This window comes from Leishmania infantum, chromosome 34, assembly GCF_000002875.2.
Source record: "Leishmania infantum JPCM5 genome chromosome 34".
NCBI lineage: Eukaryota > Euglenozoa > Kinetoplastea > Trypanosomatida > Trypanosomatidae > Leishmania > Leishmania infantum.
The window spans coordinates 1,557,038-1,575,684 of NC_009418.2; the positions used below are offsets into that span (position 1 = coordinate 1,557,038).

At 61.2% G+C, this 18,647-nt stretch overlaps 5 protein-coding genes across 5 annotated transcripts; all 5 read left to right on the forward strand.

Moving 5' to 3' along the window:
• Nucleotides 1-523: 523 nt before the first annotated feature.
• On the forward strand, nt 524-2,593 carry LINJ_34_3900 (conserved hypothetical protein; the record flags this gene model as incomplete). Its single annotated transcript, XM_001468710.2, has 1 exon — nt 524-2,593. The coding sequence occupies one exon, from the start codon at nt 524-526 to the stop codon at nt 2,591-2,593; it is 2,070 nt and encodes a 689-aa protein (XP_001468747.1).
• Nucleotides 2,594-3,956: 1,363 nt separating this feature from the next.
• On the forward strand, nt 3,957-4,757 carry LINJ_34_3910 (conserved hypothetical protein; the record flags this gene model as incomplete). Its single annotated transcript, XM_001468711.1, has 1 exon — nt 3,957-4,757. One exon carries the CDS (start codon nt 3,957-3,959, stop codon nt 4,755-4,757), a length of 801 nt encoding a protein of 266 aa, XP_001468748.1.
• Nucleotides 4,758-6,152: 1,395 nt separating this feature from the next.
• LINJ_34_3920 (conserved hypothetical protein) lies at nt 6,153-7,619 on the forward strand (the record flags this gene model as incomplete). The annotated part of the gene is made up of 1 exon (XM_001468712.1): nt 6,153-7,619. The coding sequence occupies one exon, from the start codon at nt 6,153-6,155 to the stop codon at nt 7,617-7,619; it is 1,467 nt and encodes a 488-aa protein (XP_001468749.1).
• Nucleotides 7,620-9,126: 1,507 nt separating this feature from the next.
• Nucleotides 9,127-10,053, forward strand: LINJ_34_3930 (conserved hypothetical protein; the record flags this gene model as incomplete). The annotated part of the gene is made up of 1 exon (XM_001468713.1): nt 9,127-10,053. One exon carries the CDS (start codon nt 9,127-9,129, stop codon nt 10,051-10,053), a length of 927 nt encoding a protein of 308 aa, XP_001468750.1.
• A 599-nt stretch (nt 10,054-10,652) lies between these two features.
• On the forward strand, nt 10,653-18,452 carry LINJ_34_3940 (conserved hypothetical protein; the record flags this gene model as incomplete). The annotated part of the gene is made up of 1 exon (XM_001468714.1): nt 10,653-18,452. One exon carries the CDS (start codon nt 10,653-10,655, stop codon nt 18,450-18,452), a length of 7,800 nt encoding a protein of 2,599 aa, XP_001468751.1.
• Nucleotides 18,453-18,647: the final 195 nt, after the last annotated feature.

Below are 18,647 nucleotides of genomic sequence, written 5' to 3' on the forward strand. Positions count from 1 at the left end.
CGCCTCTCGCGTTCGCTCGTCAGCTCACTCCTCAGCGAAGAGGACGCCAGACCCTTCGCGCGAGCAGCTGCTGAGAAGGATGGGCAAGCTTCACCTGCCAACAAGTTGGGCAACTGTGAAGAGCAGGCGAGGAGTGTGGGACGCGGGCACCGGTGGCACACGATGCTGTTTCGTCTGCGCTGTTGTTGTGCGCCTCACAGAGGGTGTGCGGGTGCTTGTCATGGCTGTCGCCCCTCTCTGCCCAGAGAAGGCGTCTCGCTCCTCGCAGCAACACAGGCTCGACTTCTCCGTCTCGCTCCACCTCCCTCTTTTGCTACCACCTTCTTCTGATGCGCACAGCCGTGCATGGTCGATCGCCACCCTCACTTACTGGAGCGCGTGGCCGCATTTTTTTTTATTGTTTTGCTCTCGTTAGCATCGCTACAAGGAACCCTCTGCATCCCCTTCCTCTCCCTTCCTCTGCCAGCACATTACTACACTTCAGTGCCGTCCCTCCCGCCGTCGTGGCCGCGTCTTCTCGAGGATGCCGCCAAAGGCCAAGGCGGCGGAGCCGAAGCCCAAGTCCAAGAAGGCACTGGCGCTGCAGGCCGCCATCGACCAGTCTACGAAGGAAGCGCAGAAAACATACAAGCAGCATGAACAACTCCGCACAAAAGCGGATCAGGTGGAGAAGAGCCAGCGCGAGTACCTGCTTCTCGATGAGACTGTCGCGCGGGAACGGATTAAGGAAGAAAAGAAACGCTATCGCGCCGCCGTGGCGGATCTGAGGACGGAGGAGCAGCTTGCCTTTGCCACCTACATCAAGCACGACCATTGGGAGCACATTTCAGAAGCATCGCGTTTGCCGAATGTGCACAGCGAGGCGGACATTAACGACTTCCTCAGCAGCTGGAAGAGTCGTCAGGCGGCCAATGATCGGTATGAGCCGGACACCGTCGTCATCGCTTCCCGCGCGCCAAACAGCACAGAGGACGGAAAGCTGCTCTTCATTCGCGGTGAGCAGCGCTTGCCGCCGCAGAAGCGCCGGGCGCTCATTAGGGGGGAGCTTCTGCAGTGCTACGACGCCTACGAGCTGGCGGAAAAGATCAAAGATGACCGGGACACCTACAACTCGATTGCTTCCACGGCCGCGTTTCAGAAGCCCATGCCATGGGCCTCCGTCTTGCAGCAGGTGTATCTTCAACTGCATGCGACTTTTGATTTCGTGTCGACGCAGACCTTGCGGTTTTACGACCAGGTGATCGACAGCGCGGACGGCGAAACGGTCACGCGCACCGTGTCTGCGGCGAACCCGGTTATCAAGTTCGGGCTGTGGGTCAAAACAAAGGATGTGACACGCAGCTTCACGTCGCTTGCTTTCCCAGAGATCGAGGTGCGCCTTGACCCAAAGCAGAACTCGCTGCCCAAGCTGCCCAAAATGCTGGGCCTCAGCAAGGAGAATATCGCCGTGCGTGCGGTGCAGCTGGCCTTTGACCCCTACTCCTGCTACGTCTCACGCCGCAGTCAGTACTACGCGCTTGACTGCACCATCAAGATTGACCTCCTCACTTTCGCCGAGCGACCGCGGCCCAACGGAGAGTGGTTGCTGCGCATGGAGACGCCCGAGTCGCATAGGCTCCACGTAGAAGAGTACCCGCCGCGAACCGCCGAGGCCCGCGTCGAGGACCCGGCACTGCGTATCTCCTTTGAGGTACCGAAGTCCATCGTGATCCGCCAGCCAAGCCTGTTCATCGGCAGATGGAATGAGGAGACGCATGAGTGGGAGCCGTGCAGCGGGGCAACGCTTGGCGCGTCATTTGGTCCCACCGTGCGCGTTGCTGAGAACCCGCGGCGGGCGACGTTTATCGCCTCCGAGCTCGCCCAGTTCGCTGTTCTTCACGAAACCGTGTTCGACGTCGTCTATGAAAGCTGGAGCCTCAAGCCTTTTGACGGGAGCCGTATCCTCGTTACGCTGGAAGGCCGTCACCGCGGCGACGCCACCGATCGCGAGTTCCGCTTTCTGCTTGAGGACGCCAAGTGCCGGCTTCTCTCTCCCGAAGACGACGAGCTGGCGCCGCTGCGCACCTCGTGCTGGAGCCCGGCGGTGCTGCTGCGCAAGCTCAAACAAAGCGGTTTCAACTTTCTTGTTCGTGATGAGGAGGCGTGCTTCTTAGAAAATGTTATCCCGAAAACCCGCCAGCTCGAGGAGAAGGCGTACGCGGATATGGCGCAGTTCAGTCAGTACTTCACGATTGCCAGCTCGCGCCACAACAAGAACGGCGAGGACGCGGATATGGCCCTTTTTCGCGTCTCGAAGCGTTGGCTGCGGCCCGGCGAAGAGGACGAGAGCTTCGACATCCCTACCACTTCTGATTTGTGGCACTCGATCCGCTACCGCACCGACGACTGCGCTCTCGCCTGCTTCACTGAGTTGGATGAGACGACAAACATGAGCATCCTTGACGGCGCCGAAACGCACTACAACCTGTACAGCCTCCTCGCGCCTGTGGAAGGCGAGGAGTCGTTGCGTGGACAGCTGCTCAACACGAACTACCTGCTGCGGCGGTGCGTTCTGGAGTTTCTGCAGCTCGTCCGCCCACTCACGTGGGGCTGAGCGTTGAAAGAGGAGCAGAGGAGCAGGAATGGCCGTCGCTACCGTGGTAAGACCTGTAGTGCTTAGGAGGGCCGCGGTTTAAGGGCAGTGATGCGAAGGCCTATGCGAGAGCGCCGTCTACCTTGCCCGATTCCCTTCTGTTCGTGCTTCCGTGGAAAGCGTCGTATGGAGGAGAGGCCGATGCAGCGTCGCTCTCTCCCCTCCTCCCCCGCCTCTTGCTCACGGACCAGGCACCTTCTTTTTTCTGATTGTTTGTTGGTTTCTTTGCTCCTCTCCATGCATGTAAAGTAGCGCACTTATCAGAGCGAAATCAGGCTCGCTTTTCTCCAGCTGCAACAGCTCCTGACATTGGCCAAGCCGAAAAAAAAAAGACAAAGAACATAAGGGGGGAGGGATGGGTGAGCGCATCTGCCTCCCCAGTTTTCGCCCTCCTGCCTTCAATTTGCAGCGCGGTCTTTCGAGCCCATATGCGGCTGTTGTTTTTTTCTTTCCTGTTCGATCCGCAATGCCGCCTTCCCGATGTGACGCACCTCGTAGAGTGGCGAGGCTTCTCGCGACACCGAAAAACGTGGTAGAGAGGACCTGAAACTATCATCATGGTAACGGGGGTGGGTGGGAGCGCTTCCACCTGGGGTTGCTGTGCGTGTGTTGGGGGAGGAGGGGGGAAACGCAGAACAGCTGCCAAATCCGTGTACGACGCTGTATTACATGTGCCAGGCGTCTGGCACGTTGAATGGCCTTCAGTGCGTGCAGCCGTCCCAAATGCGCGCCGTTTGCCTTCATCGATCTCGCTGCTTCTCCCACTTCCATCATATGTTGCTCGTCGTCCTCTCGCTTCGGTGCCCCTAATATCCTGCGGCACGTGCGTCCGCGTCGCATGATGCGCACATGCGTGTATGCGCATGAGCGCTGCAATCAGCGCAGTTACCATCGCCCGCGTCCTATTCACAGAAAAGGGGGTGCGCGAGTTGTCGAGAAAGTCCCTGTTGCGTCGGCGAACGACTTTGTTCGTCCTCACGGGAACGCGGACGGGCTTGAGATTTGCCGATCGTGTCATGGCGGGTCGCAGTCGACCCACGTCCCTCTTTCCTCTGTGTCGACGCATCTGCAGGTCCCTTGGCGAGCGTCATTGGCTTGCATGCGTTGTCCGTGGCGGGACGTGTATTCTGTGACGTTGCTGCGGCTCCGTTTTGCCGTTTCGATCGCCGCTTCGTGTTATCATCTTTACTCGGTGCGCGTGTGTGTGTGTGTGTGTGTGTGAGGCGGCGGGGGCTAAGGACCTGCTACGCATTCGGTTGCTGCACGGACTGCGGAAAACACAACGTCGTCCTGATTGGCATTCGCTCCGCCCTGCCAAGCCGCCATGCTCCGTCGCAGCGGGGTACGTCTCGTGTACGAGCGCTTTGAAGGCCACGTCTCAGGGGACAAGGGCCACATGACGCTGCAGCAGGCGTGCACCATCTTTGGCTACCAGCTCGACGAGGAGTGGACCAAGAAGGATATCAAGAAGCGATTTCAGAAACTGGCACTGCGATTTCACCCCGACAAGGGCGGCACTGATGAGCAGTTCCTGGCGCTCAAGGAGGCACAGCACCTGCTGCTGACCCATCGTCATGACCGCGGCGCCGACTGGGCGGCAAAGGGGGCGAAGGGCGAGGGTGGTCACGGTGGAATCAACTTTCGGCGCATGAACTACGACAACCTCACAAATACGATTCATCGGCAGACAGCCGACAACCCCGAATGCCGCTCCTTCGGTCTGCAGGACTTCGCTGTCTTTCTCGTCTTCATCACCGCGGTGGGGATGTACTACGTTTACAAGACATACACCACCCACATGCAAGTACTCAGGAGTCGATGGAGCTACTCCGAAGACGCGATTCGCGCAGACTACAAGGGCAAAGCACCCTCTGAAGGGTTGTGGCATCCGTGGATCGCAGACGTGGAGACTCGCGACCGCATGGACGACATTGCGATTCTTCAGGGTAGCGTCAAGCGAGCGTTCATTGATGAGAAGCGAAAGGATGCACCACCGGTGTACACACCGTGGCAGTCCGGCGGGCCATTTGCGCGCCACATGGCCCCGACGCGGGCGCCAGAGATGCCGGAGGATGCGCATGCGTCTGCGAGCACCCCATCCACCACGAGGTGGCTAAGAGCGTGAGTCGTATAAACGTAATGCGCCACGGTGCCCTTTTCCTTCGCAGCAAAAGACGAACAACGCGCCACAGCGTCGCCAATTTTACTCTTCAAATGAGGAGAAAACGTGCGACGGGAGGAAAACTCCATTTTTTCTTTTAGGGCCTGTGTGATTCTGTGTCCAGGAGTCGTAGTTGCCGCACAGAGCGTGCTCAGCGGGCGATGGTGGCTTGTGCCCCCCCTCTTTATTTCCTCACAGTGCTGCTGGGCTGAAGGCGCGTCTGTGAGTCCGTTTGGTGCCACTAGGTGCGCCACTCCCGCACATGTTGTGTTGCGTCGTCGTTCTTTTTGACCCTTGCGGTTTTTGTTTTGTTGTTGTTGTTGATGTTTGTCCGCCTCTCCTCACCCTTTTTCTTTTTGCGCAGCTGACTTTGTGTAGGTTACGCATGGATATGCCGTGTGTTTGTGGATGGAAGTGCGACGGTGGGCGCTGGCCTCGCGTAAAGGAAAGGCCAAGGAGCAAGGGGAGGGATGGGTTGCATCTCTCGCTCTCTCTCCAAATCGTAGTGTGGCATAATCAGGGTGTTGCCAACGGCTCCGTGTTCGTTGCGCCCACGTGTATTGTGGCTCCTCTCCTCCGGCTGCAGGCACCCCCCTTTTTGCGTTTCATTTTATATGCCTTTCTCTTCGCCACTCTTCCCTCGCACACGTTACCATCTTGGCAGCACAGCAACAACAGCAAGCAGTGCTGCGGCATCGTCGAATGCTGCTCGCAGGGCTCAATAGTACGGGTGCCCTTGTCTACGCTTGTGGGCTAAGACATGCTCATCCTCGAGTCGTACAGGTCTGACCGAGGATGTGCACGAGGTGGCTTTACCCGCTCTTCTCCCCGCATGGGGCATCTCTCCCAGCCGTGTGCTCGTGCCATGATGATGGGCAGGTGCTATACGGCATGTAACGGAGCCTCGCAAGCACGTGCACGAATGCGCCCTTGCACACCAACCTCTTCTCTCCCTCTTCGTGCCGGCCTCCTTCGTTTTCTTTGCACGGGGTGGCGTGCACGTGTGTGTGTGTGTCTTGGCGGGGTGGGTGGGTTGGTGGGTGGCGCATTGTGACCGCTAAATGCTGCGCAACGGTCTTTTGGTAGCAGCCGGTGCGCTCATGCAAGTGTGCGTTTCACTTTCCCGGTCATAGTGTGTGATACCGTTTAAAGTGCTCTCGTGGTTTCTCCATCATAGCGTCGCGCGCCGGCTCCAGCGGTGTTTTGCTGGCGACGGGCGCGGAGGCGCAGCTTTTGGTGTTTTACATCTGGGCCTTCTGTTATTATCTCTGGCACGCGTGTGCATGTCGGACTGCGTGCGGTGAGCAGGGCAGATTCCATCATACCCATTCCCATCTTGAAAGGGTCCTCAGGCTCCAAATGAGCTCTACGGCTAATCGCACTGAGGACGCGGCGAGTAGTGCACTCGATGGCGATGATGCCACTGCTGCTTTGCTCAGCTCCCCAGCGGTAACCACTGCCACCGCAGAGGTGGCGCAACTGAGGCAGGAACTTCACCAATGTCAAGAAAAGTTTGCGTCCTGGAAGGCAAAGGCGAAGACGGGTGTGGAGCAAATGCGTGCTCAAATCGTCGATCTCACGTGCAAGCTGGACGAATCGAACAAGCAGCGCGCGCTCCTGGAGGCGTCCCTTGGCAGGGGAGCAGCGCTCCCGGCGCTGTACGTCGCTCAAAGTCAGGAGTTCATGCACGCTCACGCTATTGCTGCCGCGTGCTTGCTGGTCGATACCGTCTTGCTTTCCCACAGCGGTGGCGGGCCAGGGCAATACAAGGACACAGCAGCGACGAGCCCAGCGAGGAGTCCGACTCTGCAGAGCACAACCACCGAAAGCCTGCAGAAGACAGTGAAGGATCAGTCGGACCGGCTAAAGGAGGCGCACCACGCACTGAAGCGACTGAGCAATGAGCTGCAGCAGCGTACCGCAGCCTTGCACCAGCAGGATGAGAATCTCGCCGATCTGAGGCGCCGCCTCGCCGAGTTGGAGGCATGCAACACATCGCTCAAGCAGCAGCTTATGAGCGTGCCGAACGCTCAAGAGTGGAAGCATGCGCAGGAGGAGCTGGACCAGCAACTCGCGCGGACGCGGCTGGAGTATGAGAGCCGCGAAAGTCAGCTCGTTCTGCAGCATAGCACCGAGGTGCAGGCTCTGAAGGCAGTACATGAGCGGGAAGTGCAAGAGATGCAACGAGAGCAGCGCGATGCCGTTGCACAGGCGGTCCAAGATGCTCTGGCTAACCGCTCACCGACACTCGTGCGTGGCGGCGCCCACCCCGGCAAGACCGACGACGACGACGCCTACCTGGACCTGCTGAACGATTACAAAGCGATGGAGATGCAGTGCGCCGCCGCCACGCAGGAGCGAGACACCATGGCGGCTGAACAGCAGATGCTGTTGCGCGAGCTTCAGGAGCTTCTGCAGAGCGCACGAGGGCCGCTTCCAGCCTCCGCCGCAAACGGTACCTCTACCACCGCCGTAACGGCCGCAGACGGGGCCCAAGCCACTGCTGGGTGGGACTCGTTTGCCGACACCGCCAATCTCAAAGAGGCTGTGCGCCGGATCCACGAACAGCGGCTCACATTCGCCAAGCTTCAAGAGGAACTAATGCACTCTCGCCGTGAAGTGATGCAGCTGCGGCGCTGCAAAGCTGGACCGCCAGAGGACGGCCTCAGCGCGCAGCAGCTGCAGTACGTGCGCTCCGTCGTGGTGCAACTCCTCTGCTCGCTGAGCGACATCCGCGTGGCGCGGCACCTGCTGCCCGTGCTGAGCATGCTACTAAAGTTCACAGATGACGACCTGCAGGCGATCACCAAGGCTATGCTGCAATGAACAAGCACCCGCGAGGTGGCGGGCAGCCTCTAATCAGTCATGCTGGACTACAGCGAAGCGACGCAGCTGAGCATCGTCCGCTGCCTCTGCACGCCAAGGTTGCTCGTCTGCACGTACTCCCTCTCTCACAGCGATCGAGTGTGAGCGCAAGATCGCCTTGAGGGTAGGGCCGCGTTCGTCTCCGTAGCGACTTCGTTTGCCTCCACGTTTCGCTGATGTGCGGGGATGCGTGGATGCATCTCTTGTGCGGTACGGCACATGTGTACATGTGCATGTATCGTATGTGCGGTTGTGCTTTCTTGTTGTTGTTTCGTTCCTTGTTTGGCACGCGTCCGCTTCCTCACTGCACACCATGATTCCAAACACCACGCGACGCTCGGACTGTCAACGGCTCATCACGTCGTGCGAACCAGCCGTAGACACACGTGTCGCAACAACGTGCGCCGACTCGGTCGTCTGACCGCTGCCTCTGCCACAGACTTTACCCCACCCGCCTTGCAGGCGGCCTCACGGTCGCTCCTCCCATCATGCCGGATGCTTCGTGAGGCATCCCCCTCACGGGCTGCGAGGGCCGGTCGTGGGATTCGCTCGAGTCACGCTGATGCTCTGTCTATTATACGGATGGCGCAAGCGTGTGCACAGTCGCAGCGGACCCCGATGCAACACACTCACCCCCCTCCCCTTTCCCCTTCCCTAACTTCGTCGCAGGCACTTGACGCTGTCACCAGCGGAAGCGGCTCGACATTTGGCAGGGATAGGCGGCGAGGGTGCTGCTTGGCCCTGCCTGAAACGGAGTGAGAGGGAAGGGTGCACTCGTGTCACTGAGATACCACGCAGTGTAAGGCGTCGCCTATCGTCAGGGAGTAATAGTTGTGTGCCGGAGCAAGAAGACAGGATGTGTACTCACTTCTCTTCTCCTGAACGCGCCACGCAATGCGACCGCCGCTGTGAGAAGCGAAAGGCCCCACTTCAGTGCCGAGTGTGTGCAGCGCACTGGTTGGACGGGCATGGGTGTATTCTACCATGACCACACCACCGCTGCCACCACAAACCGTTTCGCGCCTTTCGTCTCTCATTGCAACGGCTGCTTCTGTCTCTTGCACTTTTCACGCGCTCTCTCTCTCTCTGTGTGCGTGTCTTCCGTATGGTGGTGGCTGCACCCGTGCGCTGCACTCCCTCGCGCATTCGCCGGCCTCTCTCTCGTTTTTCCTTCATGTGGAGCAGCGTAGCAACCCTGTCGACGAGAGGCAAGCCCCGCAGATCGCGCCTCGCTACTGCCCTTGGTGAAGAACCGTCCACCCGGAGAGGCGGTGTCGCACGGCTTCCCTTGCACCCGTTCTTTATCTTCTTTCTTTCTCGTCGCTTAGCTCTTGCTGCTCATCTCGTCTCTAAGCACGCATCAGCGAATCCTCGTCGGCGGCCGACGTTGCACGTCGGGTAGCACAGTGTAGCGCTGCAGCGCTCACGCGTGGCACTTGGGCTCGTTGTTGCTCCATCGCTGCTTACAATGACGTCCTGGAAGGACCGGATCGCCGCGATGCTCTTCTTCCGTGACCCTGAGGAGGCGCTAACAGCGGAGAAGATGCGCAACGCCGAGGCGATGGCCAAGACAACGGAGGTGCGCCTGCATCACAACCAAGATGAGCGGGAGGTCAAGGAGAAGATGCTGCAGCTGGAAAATGGCATCAAGGCGCAGCGGGAGCGCTACGCTCGACAGGCCGCCCCAATGCTGAAGGAGTTCGACGACATTGCCATTTCGCAGCACTACTACCAGGAGGTGGGAAACAGCGTGGCAGCGCAGGAGACGTTTGTGGATCAAATGGCGCAGCGGGAGACGCACCAATTCGGCTACATAAGCAAGAAGCTCATCTCCGTCAGCCTCAACTTTGAGGCTTTACGCCAGCAGATGCGGTCAGGGAAGCCGTTCGCACGAGAGCTGAAGGCCACGCTCGATGATGCGGAGAGTGAGGACCTGAATGCCATGTCGGAGCCACTCCGTGCATTTGCCGACCGCGGCGTCCCGGAGTCGACGCTTGTGCGCGCTGCCGCCTTTGATCTTGCCCGCTCCATCGAGGAGACTGGCAAGGCACCGGTGCAGCAGCCGGTGCTGGGGTGGCTGGACCTGTTAAAGTTTCGTACCGCCTTTAGTCCCTCTACGGTAGACCAGAACGAAGTTCGCGCTCGCCGCACCGCTGCCCAGTTCACGCGCTACATCGAGCAGAGACAGTACGCGAGGGCACTGGCTCTAGCGGAGGAGGTAGACACGTGGACGCGCAATGAGCACGATGCCGCCGTGGAATACTTCAACAATTCCTACAGGAGCTTCCGGCAAGCGACCCTGCCCGTCATCACGGCTGAAATCTTTCTCGCCTACGCCGCCGCCTCCCTCAACGCGTCACGGGTGGCGTGTGTGGAACATATGCTGAAGGAATAAAGAAAACCATGGCGTGAGGACCTTGAGAGAGCGAGCCGTAGCGAGGCGAGGCGTGTGCGTACTCCTGCACGGCGCTCCTTCACCATCTCCTCTTCTCTCTTGTGATGCCTCTGCTTCTCTTGAGCGCTTGCCTCGCGGCATGGAAGAGCATCATGGCGTACGTGCATGTGTCGTTGTGTGGATAGGCGTGCATGCGTCTGCCTTTGAATGTGGACCGGCCGGTCGAAGAATTGGCGGTCACCGTAGCGCACAAAGAAGAGCAGTAATAGAGTAAACGACACGCACACGAACACACACACACACACACACATGCGCGCACAACACCCCTGGGCCTCCAACGGCTTCTCGGTGAGACCAAGACGTGCGCTGGCGGGGTTTTCTTCCCCGCAAAGGGGCCACCCACTGCTTCTTCCCTTTCCCCGTTCGCCAAATCGGATGCTGCCGCCATCACCGCATCTCTCCTTCCATCCCTCCTTCATCCCTCAGTTTCGAGACTTGTATGGCATACTGCCTCTTCTCCTGACAGTCAATCATTGCCGTCCCCTGTAGCAGTGCAGCCGCCTCGCACCGAAAACGTGATCTTCCTGACCACTAGAGCGATGGCGGGCAACACAAGTCATGTGAAACAGCTGCTGTCCACGGCGCGGATGTACCGCCGGTCGGATATGCTGCACGACATTGTGTGCGAAGTGCGCGACGCGGAAATGACAACCAGCAGGTTCTCTGCGGAACTGCGCGTGCTGTGCGCTGAAGTTGCGGTCGAGCTCAAGCAGTGGTCAGCCGCTGCGGAGCTGCTAAAAGGGCTCGGCGCCGCGCAGGAAACGCGACTGCTTGCAGTGCGCCGCGCCTTCTGCGAGGTGCTCGTGTCGCTTCACCACGTAGACGAGAATACCTCCTTGACCGAGGACGAAAAAGTGCAGGAGTACGTCGCTGGCGCGGCGAGCGCGCTACAGGCGTTGGCGGAGGCGGTCGAGGTGTGGCCCGACAGCCTCGACGCTGTTCTCACGGGCATTCGCACACTGTGGCTCATCGCCAGCCCTCTCCTTTCCGCAGGCCACGAGGCGGACGTGTGCGACGCCGTCGCGTTCCTTGCCACCCTCCATCAGCAACTCCACATCGGTGGCGGGTACACGCTGGTGCAGTGGCTGGTGCGGGCCGCGTTGTGCCTTCGAGCCGCAGAGCGACCCAACGACGCGTTGACTCGCTTCTCGGCCGCGCTTGAGGCGGCGGCGCTCATGGGCAACCAGCGCCTCTTTGTGCAGGTGCTGCGCCTTGCCGCTGGCGTGATCTTGGTGAAGGAGAAGGCAAATGTCTCCTCGAAGACGCGCTCTGACTTGCTGCCCAGCTACCGGAACCGCCCCGTGCACTTCGCTGTTCTTCTTACACATCTCGTGCTTGGAGGATGTCTGGAGATGGAGGCGTGCAAGGAGGACTTGCAAAGTGCTTACCATACCCTCAGTGACGTCGCAGATGTGGCGCAGCAGCCACCAGAGACCGGCGCATCGGCACCGCGGGGAAGGAAGAAGCAAGCAGCGGTAAAGTTGCCTCCTGCGATACGACTCGTCGACACCTTTGCTGTGACGGAGTCCGACGTCATCGATGAAGTGAAGAGCGACCTGCTCCTGTGCATCAGCCTGCACGGAACCCTGTCCCCCGAGCAGGTGGAGGAGCTCGAGCAAAAACGCAGCAGCTCGAATCATCGCGTGCGCAGCTTCGCGGCCTTCGCGCTTGTCGTGCGAGAGTCACACCGCCACGGGCTCCGCGGCCTTGGCAAGTGCGCCGATGCCTCCTCCATCTCCGCGGCGCACAGGGCCGAACTCCGCACCCTTGCCGGCGAGCTGGTCGATGTACTCAAGAACACGAACACTATCCATGACGAGAGCGAGCGGCAGCACACATTGCGCACCGGGGCCTCTCTCCTGTGGAACCTGGTGCTTCCTTTTCTGCAGACCAGCACGATGGGCGACGCACAGGCGGCGCTGGCGGCAGTCGCGGACGTGAGCCAGGCCTTCATGCCTGCGCTGAGGAAGCTGTTCCTCCAGGTGACGACCCAGCAGTGCCACACAGCCTTCGAGGAGGATAATCGCAGTCTGCTTCATCAGCTGCTACCGATGCTTCAGCGGGAGTGCCAGCGCGGAGAGGTCGACGGAGCAGCACCCGCGTGCTTGTTCCGGCTTCAGTGGCTCCAGCATCAGATGGCGATCCGAGAGGAGCCCGAGAGCAGCCTGACGTCGCAGGAGGACCGCTGCCTATTCGCCATTGAGCAATGCCGGGGTATCGCCAACCCCCTGAAGCGCGTTTCGGTGATTAAGACTGCCTTTCGGCATTTGCCGTCGATTGTCGAAGAGAATGATGCCCACACAACTGTGGCAGAAGCGAGCGAGTTGCAGATGGCCGCGCCCGCCGGCGGCGCTCTTTGTACTCGTCGCTCGACGGTCCAGCTGTACCGAGAGCTCTTGGAGCTGTGCATGCAGGACCTGAGTGCCTCCTTATACGCTGTGGCGATGGCGGTGGCCGAGGCACTGCGGGGCCTTCCTTGCCCTTTGCCGGGCGCCGGCGCCGCAGACATCGAGGAGGTACGAGCCGCCGCCTCCTTGCACGCTGCCACGATACTGGCGCGGCAGCTAGAGGAGGCGGAACCACATGGGGCGCAGAAGGACGTGCGATCGGCCAGCGTAGTGGACCACAGGACTGCTGCTATCGAAGAGAGTGAGAACCGCTTGGCGGCTCTCCTGATCGAGGCAGCGCAACGCGGAGCGGAGGTGGAGAGCCGGCGTAGCGGCAGTGGGGGCTGGATTGCCGCAAACGCGTGTGTGGCGTTCCTAAAATGGAAGAAGCTCTCCTACGAACGTGGTGAATACCGCGCCCACCTCGCCGAGCTGCTCGATTTACAGAAGCTCTACACAGCTCTTTATGAGCATGACCAGGTTCAGGATGTGGAGCTGCTGTCCGACCTCACGACGTCGTCTGTGCTCGGGCTCGTGGCCGAGTACCTCGAGACCTCAAACCCTCCGGCAGGGGCAGGAACGTCTCCGCTGGCAACGCAGATGGGCAGGGACGGCTTCGCCGCGCACGTGCGGCGCCTCCGCATGTGCGCGAACTGCGAGCCCTCAAACGTGCAGCTTCGTCGCGCGCATGCCATGTGCCTCGAGGCTCTGCAAATCATCCCCGGCGTGAAGCAGAAGTGGTTCCTTGCCATGTTATCCCCTGCGCTGGCGCGGCTTGTCGGCGACAAGCCGAGGTTCTCGCCGCACCCACAGGAGCAGCTTTTCATCCTTCTCGGCATACTTGCTGGGCCGTCGGCAGTGTCTGAGAAAGTGGCGCTTCTCATCAACGACGCCCGCCCGCTGCTGCGCAAGGACCCGTGCGTCCGTCTCTGTGCATGGGTCGCCGCTGTGGCGACGCAGCTGGGGCAGGAGGAAGTGGCACTGGAGTGCTGCGAGGTGGCTGATCGACTCTACGCCAGCAATCGACTGGGCTGGGGCTCCTTGTTGGAGATGCCGTCGCCGTTCTCCCCCGGCGGCGGTGCTTTGGCGGCGCCCGGTAAGACGACGGACAGCGGCAGCCACAAAAAGGCGTCAATGGAGCCGGCGCTTGCGCAGCTCGACGGGCAGACGACGTTTTCAAAGCCGGACGCGGAGGACTGGGAAGCGTATGCGGAGCTGCTCTACATCAAGGCACAGGTAGGCGTCCAGCACTTGCACGGTCTCGTTAGCGTGGCTCGAAACCGCGCCGTGCAGCTTCTTTTGACAAACTGCGTGAACGCGGCTATCGCTGCGGTGCAGGGCCCAGCCGCGTCCAAGGTGGAGCACATCACGAACGCATACACTCTCTACTACACCTTTCTCCGGACCACTCGCATTTCGCTGGAGACGGCGACGTTTGTGCTGCCGAGTTTGCGGATGCTGCTGTCGAAGGCGCTACTGGCGCAGCTCCCCAAGCGCAGCTGGAGCGACTCCTTCACGGAGGTCGTGTATCAGCTCAGCTGCGTCCTCGTGCACGTGTCGTTGTCGAGTGAGCAGGACGACGATGCCCGCCAGTTAGTGGCGGTGCTGCGCCACCTGCGCGAGCTGCTACCCCCGCGCTACCAAAAGTCCCTCAAGGATCGGGAGCTGACCGAGGTGTGCTACCGCAATCCGTCCATCGACGACTTTCTGCAGCGGTCCAAAAACATGGAGGCGGAGCTGCAGGCGCGCGGATGGATGATCGTGGCCCTGGCGAGTAAAGACATCACTGGCGAAGCAGAGGCGTTTGCGCTGGCGCTGGCCGCCTCGCAAGGCGGGTCCCTCGCCACAGCGCAGTGCCTCTTCGAGAATGCGTATGCGGCAACCTTGCGGAGGGGAGACTCGACTCCGCTGGCGCAGGTGACTCGCCACTTGCAGGAGGCCCTGCGCACACTCGAAGGGCTCCCTGCGGCGGCGCCACTTCTGCAAAGTCTCGAGGAAACGGATCGCTGGCACGCCACCCTGGCCGACGCGTCACTCACTGCCACGTTTCTGCGCTCGCAGCCACAGCGCCACTGCCCGCACAACGGCGACGTTGCCGGCGAGGTGGCCGAAGCAGCACGCGGAGAGCGACAGGCCGCGCCGCTGAAGGCATCCGTGAAGGCGCACTCCACAAAAATCACAGGGGTCACCTTCCATCACGCATTTCTGGGGCTGCGCATCGTCTCGCTGCTCTTCAGGACGACGCCGAGTCACGATGTTGTCGACGTTGGGGCAGCATCTGTCAAGGCAGCGAAGTACGCCCCAGCCCCTGCGTCGCGCCGCGACTGCGCTAAGGTCATGCTTGACTACGTCTCGTGCCTGTGGCACCTCAGCGCCAAATGGCTGTGCGAGGGCGCCGCGGACGAAGAGACAGTGGCGCTGAAGCTGCCGATCGACACCTCCCTTTACTACAATTATGCTGAGCCGTCGGCGGCCGCGCAACGGCTGCGCCGCTGTGTGCCGGACGAAGAGTTTAAGTTGAACACAGAAGGGCTCTGGCAATGCTTGCTGGATCTCGGCGACTACCTCGCACGCACCGGCGATGAGCCGCACTCGTTCATGGTGTACTCGTGGGTGCGGTTTTCTGTCGCGCTCGCCTTCGGCGGCGCCAGGGGCGACTCGCGCTGCGGGCTCGTTCAGCGTCTATGCAACTGGAAAATGTGTGCGGCAGCCGCTTCGAGCGGCCTCAGCGATGACCCATACGTGGCAGCGCTCAACCAGCTGGCCGATACCAGGTCCCTTGTAGAGGAGGCAGTGAAGCGGGACGTCGAAGGCAAGTGCGTGTCGCCGTCATCTGAGGCGGCGATGGTGGTCAGCGAGTGTGAGGTTCGCATTCACCTCGGCCAAACAGAGCAGGCTGCCACCCTGGCCGAGGATGTGCTGTGTCGCGGGCTGGAGTGCGCAAGTTGGAACACGGCGGCCACCCGAGCACGGGCCCTCCGCGTCCGTGCTCGTCACGAGGCAATCTGCTTGCGCTACGGAGATGCTCTGCGCACCCTCCAGCAAGCGTTTCAGTTGATCGGCGCCGCCACGCCTTCCTCTGCCCCAACCGTCATTTCGGTCCCTCTCTGGACAGAGCTATGCAGCGATCGACTTGCTGTGCTGATGGATTCCCAGGCCACCGCCGAGGCTGTTCAGTGGGCTGGTACGGTGCGCCAGCAACTGCACCAATGGCGCGCCGCGGCCTCGCCGAGCGCAATGCAGGTCGACACCACCCATACTGCATGCCTGCGAGCCGATGTCGAGGACGCTCTAGAGCTGTGGATCAGCCGTCTCGTCACCACATTAACGCCACAAGTCCCAGTCGGAGATGCTCTATCGCACCCGACTGCTTGCTCCCCCCCCGAGCACCGTCGGGCCGACACAGAGGAGCTGCTGCGTGAGCTTCTCCTTGTCGCGGAGGGCCCCACTACGCTGCACAGTTGTCTCTACACCACACATGCAAAGTGGCATGTGCGGGACCGTGTGACGCCCCAGTGGCTGGCGCAGCACAGTGCCAAAGTAGATGACGTACGGACGCGATTGTTGGTGCTGCTCGCAGAGATGAGAGTCTTGGACGAGCTGTCGCTTCGCCTGCAGACTGCGCGCGCATCTTGCAAAGTCGGAGTGGGCTCGCCCGGTCAAGGCGAGGTCGACGCCGCTACCGCCACCAGCATGTCTTTCTGGCAAGGCGCCCTCGTCTACTGGACTGCCATTGACCGCCTCGAGGCGAGCGAACTTGCATCGTACCTCCTCGTCGCCTTTCGGCACCTGTCCATGGAGGATCTGCAGCTGCCAACATCGAGTGCCCCAGCCCACTGCGAGAGGGAGGTGTTACGGCTCATTCGCGGCGCGGCGTCGTCGTCGTGCGCCGCCACAGTCGAACGTGCACCCCATGCGGAGGAGCAGGCAGTCATGGTCGGCGCGCGCTGGCAAAGAGACGGCGCGCGTGAGACAGACGAGCTCCGGCAAGCGCTGCAGCACTACAGCGTGACCGATGCACGTGCCCAGTACATAATGGATGTGTCCGCGGTGCCCGCTCTGCTGGAAAAGGCAGCGGCGCATTGCCGCCAGTGGCCGCACACCCGTCTGGCAGCGGCGATCGTGGTGGCTGTGGCGCAGGTAGAGGTGCTTCAGCGCGTCGAGAATCAGCTGGAGCAGTGCGACGACCTTGTCGGCGAGGAGCTACAGGCGCAAACGCACGCGCTACTCACGGCGGCGTGGAGTCGCGCGCGGCTCATCCCGGCACGCATCGAGAAGCCCGGCAGCCGCATGCGCAAAGGTGTGCCAGTAGGGAAGCAGCGCAAACTCAGCGAGCCTACCTCATCTGCGCCGGTGCGCCCGCTTACAGAGGAGGAGGCGGCGCTTCTGCAGCGCATCTCTCGCGGTATTCAGGTGGCGGTCCATCACGGGCACCTCGATGCCGCCGCTGACCTGAGCGACGCGCTTAGCCATCTTGCGGTTCTTTTGGAGCGGCCTCACATCGCCGCCGCTGCGGCGGAGCGAACGCAGGCGAACCAGCTGGTGGGGCTTCTCTGGCGTAGCTGCGTGCACGAGATGGCGGACGGTGCCGAGGGACGGTTGTGGCGGCAGATGCTGGCGGTGCAGCCGCTCTTCACGAACTGCACGTCGTACATGCAGCTGGCCGACCAGATCGTGACGGCGACGCCCATGCGACGCGGCTTGCGCAGCTGCAGTCTGTTGTGCGTGCAGGCAGAGGAAGAGGTGGCAGCGGTCGCGTCGACGGCGCCTGGGAAAGGAGGTCACGCAACAGAGGTGTCGCCGTATGCCGTCGATAGCGCTGTGCTGTCGGTCGCCATGGGCAACTACCGGACTGGCTTCTGCATCGTCACGCTGCGCCACCCCGACGGCGCTGTGGAGGGACGCCGCAGACACGTGCCTCAGCAAACGTGGGCCACACTTGCCGCCACGCTGCAGAGAATCGAGACTCAAAAGCAGGAGCAGCTGGGCAGTGCCGACGATGTGGGTATCGACGCTGCTGAGGAGCGCGTAACGGCAGAGGACCTCTCGAGCATGCTGGAGGAGCTGAACACCGTGGCGTTGGGGCTGTTTGGGGAGTTTCAAGCATCCTTGCAGCAGTACTGTGAGAAGACGCCACTTTACCTGTGTCTCGCGCCGGAGCTGCAGCCCTTTCCATGGGAGCAAACGTGCGTTCTGAGTTGCTGCTCTGTCGTGCTGCGCGAGCTGGGCGCTGCGGCGGTGGTGTCAAGAACCGGCGAGCTTCAGCGGTCTGGCAAGCGCTCCTTGCAGCACCCGACGAAGCCGGCTGGGCCTAGCTCCACGAAAGGCTCCTCTGCGGGGCCTCTTGTGTGTCTCGTCGACCTGTTTGGTGATCATCGCGAGTCGGTCCCCGCCATCTGTGGCACAGACCAGAGCAAGTCCAAGGTGCCGCCGCAGTGTCTTCTGACGTGCAGCTCGGCCGGGGTGCCGCCAGATGCCACGTACCTGACGTGGATGCTTCGGAACACCGCCCCTGGCGCGCTCATCGTGAACATGTGCGGGAGTTTGACTGATGCTCTGCCGTGGTCCTACCTTGCCTCCCTCACTTTTACGCAACTGCACAGCGTCGTGCTCGCCGATGGCGCCTTCAACACGAGCTCGCAGTGGCGTGAGGAGCAGTTTCGCTTGTTGGCTTCGGCGACACGGATAGGCAAGGCCGGCAGCCCGCCGTCGCATCCACGATGGATGACGCAGACGCTCTTCCTCTTGCGAGGGGCCAAGTTTGTGGCCGCCAACGCACTTCCATGCAGCCCATGCGTAACGGACGCGCTGGCTCGCCGCTGCCTCTCCTCGGCCTCCTCTGGAAAAGCACTGGTGGAGCAGCTGCGAGGGAAGTCGAGGGACACCAAGATGCCGTTTGTGACGCTGTACGGCGTTCTTCTCGGCAGCGGGCCCTCTAAGGCAAAGGCGTAGGCGACGCGGAACAATGGGGCGCCGCTTGGAGAGGTTACGCACGGCGGTGCAAGGACGGCTCTTACCTCACCCCTTTTCCTTCCCCTCCTCCTCTCTCCTCTTTACCGTGTGTCTTTGTTGTGTGCTCGTATGTTCTGTGCATGTGAAAGCATGCGTGCGCTCGCATCGCTTGCCGCCACCACTCATGTAAACGAG